Below are 5,017 nucleotides of genomic sequence, written 5' to 3'. Positions count from 1 at the left end.
CTCCTTCCTTCCTTCCTTCCTTCCTTCCTTCCTTCCTTCCTTCCTTCTTTCCTTTCTCTCTCTTCTTCCTTCCTTCCTTCTCTCCTCTCTGTTCTTTCTTTTTCTTTTTTAAAACAAAGTTTTGCTCTGTCTCCCAGCTGGAGTGCAGCAGCCATGGCTCACTGCAGCCTCAACCTCCAGGGCTCATGTGATCCTCCTGCCTCAACTTCCCGAGTGGCTAGGACTACAGGCATGCACCACAATGCCTGCTAATTTTTGTGTTTTTTTGTAGTGATTGTTGCAGGGGGGTCTTATTATGTTGCTCAGGCTTATCTCCAACCCCTGGGCTCAAGCATCTGCCCACCCTGGGCTCCAAAAGTGAGCCATCACACCTGGTAAAACACTTAAATGTCACTTTAGGTCCTGTGGGAAGAGCAGCGTGGAGGTGGGCTGAGGTTAGAAGGTGCAGAGCATGGAAGAAGATTGTGGGCTAAGTATTGGACATCTGTTCTTGAATAGTCCCTGAGCCTGCCATAGGAAAGGAAGTTCTCCTGGGTAAGTGATTGGACTTTTCCTTCTCCTCTAATAACATTTTTTCTTGGGCTGTGGCCGAACCTTAGGATTCTGGTTCATCCCTTATTCAGACCAGGTTAGCTTTTCCCTGCTCTCACCTGGCCATCTCACCTAGGCACAGAAGACCTGGCTTTCATAACAGATAGCTTTCTCCCTGACGGGGGAAGTCTGCCAGCAGTTAAAGGAGTGATTCCTTTCCACTACATTCTTAAACAGTTCCCATGAATTTGAAGGTAAAACAAAAAACGTGAAAGATACTTTGAGCTCATTGTGAGCAACATTAAGTATTCACTCCCCTTTACCTTCAGAATTCCCTTGGGAATGTTTGGAAAACAGTGCTTTAGGGCTTTAACAAAGTTAAACACCGATGGAGGGGGTTTTGTGCACTTAAAATAAAATCCAAATTCCTCTTCAGGCACAGTAGTATCTGGTCCCTTGGTACCTCTCTGGCCTCTTCCATCCAGTCTCTCCTTTGATCCACTGTGATCCGGATACTTTGAGCTTCTTGCAGTTCCTAGAATACTTAGAGCTCTTTCCAGCCCCAGGGCCTTTGCACTTGCTGTTCCCTTTGCCTGGGATGCTCCTCTGCATGTTCTGCCCTTGTCTGGCTCTTGCTCTTCCTTCCCTCCAATGCCATATCCTCAATGAAGTGTTTGCCGATTTCTCTTCCTGATGCACTCCCTACCCCTGTTCATCTTTATCCCAACATCTCCTTTGCTTCCTTCATAGCACTTACTGTAATACTTTTATGTGTCACATTTTAATATCTGTTTCCCCCACTGGACCAAAAGCTCCAGGAGGATAGGGACCAGGACTATTTCGTTTGTTGGTACATCACTGGGAAGTGGCACAGTGCTGGGCTTTTAGTAGGATCTCAATATGTAAATACTGAATGAATGATTGAATTGAGTATAATGCATGCCCCTCCAAGGGATTCCTGAAGATGTAAAAGCTTCCTTATCAAGGAATGAAGTTCTGATAGTAGAAAGATAGCATAGGGTTGATATTTTAGATCAAGGAAGTCTTCTAGTGTGATACTTCCAGTTACTGCCATCTGCTGTGCTGACCCAGAAGGCTGACAGAGCTCTTTTTGCAGGAGGTTAAAAAAAATTCTGGGCCAGGCACTGTGGCTCACATCTGTAATCCCAGCACTTTGGGAGGCCAAGGTGGATGGATTGCTTGAGGCTAGGAGTTTGAGACCAGCCTGGGCAACATAGCAAAACCCCATCTCTACTAAAAATAAAAAAATTAGCTGGGAGTGGTGGCACACGCCTGTAGTTCTAGCTACTTGGGAGGCTGAGGAAGGAGGATCGCTTGAACCTGGGAGGTAGAGGTTGCAGTGAGCCAAGATTGCACCACTGTATTCCAACCTGGGTGATGGAGTGAGACTCTATCACCAAAAAGAAAAGAAAGAGAAAAAAAAAAAATTCTGATGACTAAAGATTAGCTTTTGAGGACCCTTAGTAAGGTTTGTTCAACCAGAGGCATCACTTTTGAAGACATGGGCCTGTATTTATTTTGTTTCCAAAATTTTGGATTCAGAGCAATAGAAAATGATCACACACTTCACGATATATCAGTCTTTCAGAGAAGACATAGTCCTTAACACTTGTTGATGACTTTTAAGTTGATTCTCTTTCAAACAGACTTTTTTTTCTTTAATCCACAGGTTACAGTTCTTGTCCGCGTGAATACACATGGCTCTGTTACGAAAAAGTAAGATTACAACTTTTGAAAATAATGATTTAAAAACAGATATTTGGGGAGGATGGTTTTGAGGCTCGGCCTTGGCTTTTTTCTTCTTTCTTGGATTGTCTTTGATTTTCATGGATAGTTTTCCCACAGGCACTTTTTGGCATCATCATTTCTGGATGATTCCCATGGAGAGTTGTTCAGTATTTTAGTTAGAAGTGGACTTATCGGCTGGGCACACTGGCTCACACCTGTAATCCTAGCACTTTGGGAGGCTGAGGTGGGTGGATCAGTTGAGCTGGGGAGTTTGAGACCAGCCTGAGTAACATGGCGAGACCCCATCTCTACAAAAAATACAAAAATTAGCCAGGCGTGGTGGCGGGCACCTATAGTCTCAGCTACTCAGGAGGCTGAGGCAGGAGGATCACTTGAGCCTGGGAGGCAGAGGCTGCAGTGAGCTGAGATTGCACCACTGCATGCCAGCCTGGGAGACAGAGTGAGACCCCGTCGCAAAAAAAAAACAAAAAAGAAGAAGTGGAAGTGAACTTACAACAGGGATCATATAGTTCTATAAAACTTGCAAAAATAACGCATTTTCTCATTCGGAATAAATATTCATGTTTGTAGTTAATTTAGCATTTGTAATTTGTGATTTTGTATTCTTAGTCTTCAAGAGTCACCTCAAATCTTCAGACCCATCAGAACCTGGATTTGCTTCTGATTTTAGATCCAGTAGTTTGTGAATTTGAAGAGAAACATAGTAACCTAATTCTGTGACTGTCAGGGTGGAGTTGCCAGATTCAGCAAACATAGACGCAGAACAGGACAACCAGTTAAATTTGAACTTCAGATAAACAACAAATACGTTTTTAGTATAAGTATGTCCCAAATATTGCATGAGACACACTTGCCTGGGTAATTTTTGTATTTTTAGTAGAGACGGGTTTTCTTCATGTTAACCAGGCTAGTCTTGAACTCCCGACCTCAAGTGATCCACCCGCCTCAGCCTCCCAAAGTGCTGGGATTACAGGCGTGAGCCACTGTGCCCGGCCGTGGCAGGTGAATATTAATCGAACCTGTTGATAAACTGTAGAATTTTGTCAATTTTCTGCTTCTCTATAATTTTGTTTTAAACTGAGTCTAGTATCTGATTGTCCCTGGCTGAATCTGATAATCCATTAAGGCAGAGAGGAACTGAGTGTCAGCAAAATAGAATCACAGCCTCAGGATGTAGCTTGGGAAGGCATCCATGGAGACTCTTTTACAAATGGGAAGACAAAGGCATAGAGACCAAAAAATAGATGCATATGAAGTCAATAGATTAATCTCTTGATGCATAAAAATAATAAAAAATAATACAGGCTGGGTGCAGTAGCTCATGCCTGTATTCCCAGCACTTTAGGAGGCTGAGGCAGGTGGATTGCCTGAGTCCAGGAGTTCAAGACCAGCCTTAGCGACATGGTGAGACCCCCATCTCTACTAAAAAAATACAAAAAAATAGCCAGATGTGGTGATGTGTCTATAGTCCCAGCTACTTGGGAGGCTGAGGTAGAGAATCACCTGACTTTGGAAGGTTGAGGTTACAGTGAACCGAGATCACACTGCTGCACTCCAGCCAGGGCAACTGAGGTGAGACCCCATCTCAAAAAAAAAAAAAAAAGATAAAATAATAACAACAGTGATGCATAACCATTTGTAAAGTCTTTATCGGGCCTGCATTGCCTTGGTTAACTCTCAAAACAGTAGTACAAGATAATGCTTATTATTACAATCTCCATTCAGCAGATAAGCACACCAAGCTCAGAGAGGTTAAGATACCCCTCGGCCGTACAGCTAGGAGGTGGTAGAAAGGAGATTTGAGTCTGACTTCAAATTCACACCCTCTTCCCTTCTACCAACTTTTCCCAAACTTTAGGTAGGTGTGCACTACACATGCCACCATGCAACTTCTCAATTTTTCATCAGTTGTGTTCCTTCTGTCCTAAATGTTACTTAATATTTTCTTTAGGCCATGCACAGTGGCTCACGCCTGTAATTTCAGCACTTTGGGAGGCCGAGGTGGGCGGATCACCTGCGGTCAGAAGTTCAAGATCAGCCTGGCCAACGTGGTGAAACCCTGTCTCTACTCAAAATACAAAAAGTAGCCAGGCATGGTGGTGGGGGCCTCCCAGCTACTTGGGAGGCTGAGGCAGGAGAATCGCTTGAACCCAGGAAGCGGAGGTTGCAGTGAGCCAAGACCGTGCCATTGCACTCCAGCCTGGGCAACAAGAGCGAAACTCTTATCTCAAAAAAATTTTTCTTTCTTTGACTAATTTTTAAAATTTATACTTCATAATAGAAAGTTTTTATCTTTACTGTAAATGAAAACAGAATGATCGCCTATCATTAAAAAAAAGGTAGCTTTAAACACATATACAATTAGAAGAATGTGATTCCATTCTGGGTAGCTTTTGTTGTGTTCCTGCACATAAAATCAGAAAGACTGACTTTCTCATATGGTGATTAAATATTAATGCTATGAACATGAACTTCCTCAGTCATTTCATGCACAACCGGTGCTATGTGTTCCATATTCAAGAAAACACTGTTTTACACCACTCTACTTCTCAGCAGATCCCAAGGGCCAACATCACTGGAACAGACAGACCTGGAGGCTTGGAGGCATTGGAGTCTTCTGTTTACCCAGGGCAAGAATGTTTTCTTTCTTCCTTCCTTCCTTCCTTCCTTCCTTCCTTCCTTCCTTCCTTCCTTCCTTCCTTCCTTCCTTCCTTCC

At 43.4% G+C, this 5,017-nt stretch overlaps 1 protein-coding gene across 2 annotated transcripts in view; it reads left to right on the top strand.

Annotated features, from left to right (window-relative positions):
- GLT8D2 (glycosyltransferase 8 domain containing 2) overlaps positions 1 to 5,017 on the top strand; it is a 76,689-nt gene that overhangs the window by 45,231 nt on the left and 26,441 nt on the right. Inside the window, exons 3-4 of one of the 2 annotated variants that reach the window (XM_011935212.1) lie at positions 400 to 534; positions 2,222 to 2,268. In XM_011935212.1, coding sequence (XP_011790602.1) covers positions 2,250 to 2,268 — 19 coding nt within the window. In that variant the 5' untranslated portion in view covers positions 400 to 534; positions 2,222 to 2,249. The remainder of the gene's footprint in view (positions 1 to 399; positions 535 to 2,221; positions 2,269 to 5,017) is intronic. The other variant, XM_011935217.1, reaches the window with a different exon arrangement.

The sequence above is a fragment of the Colobus angolensis genome, unplaced genomic scaffold (genome assembly GCF_000951035.1).
Source record: "Colobus angolensis palliatus isolate OR3802 unplaced genomic scaffold, Cang.pa_1.0 Scaffold10, whole genome shotgun sequence".
NCBI lineage: Eukaryota > Metazoa > Chordata > Mammalia > Primates > Cercopithecidae > Colobus > Colobus angolensis.
Note: the sequence above shows the minus strand (reverse complement) of the source record. Positions and strands in the feature narration are given on the sequence as shown.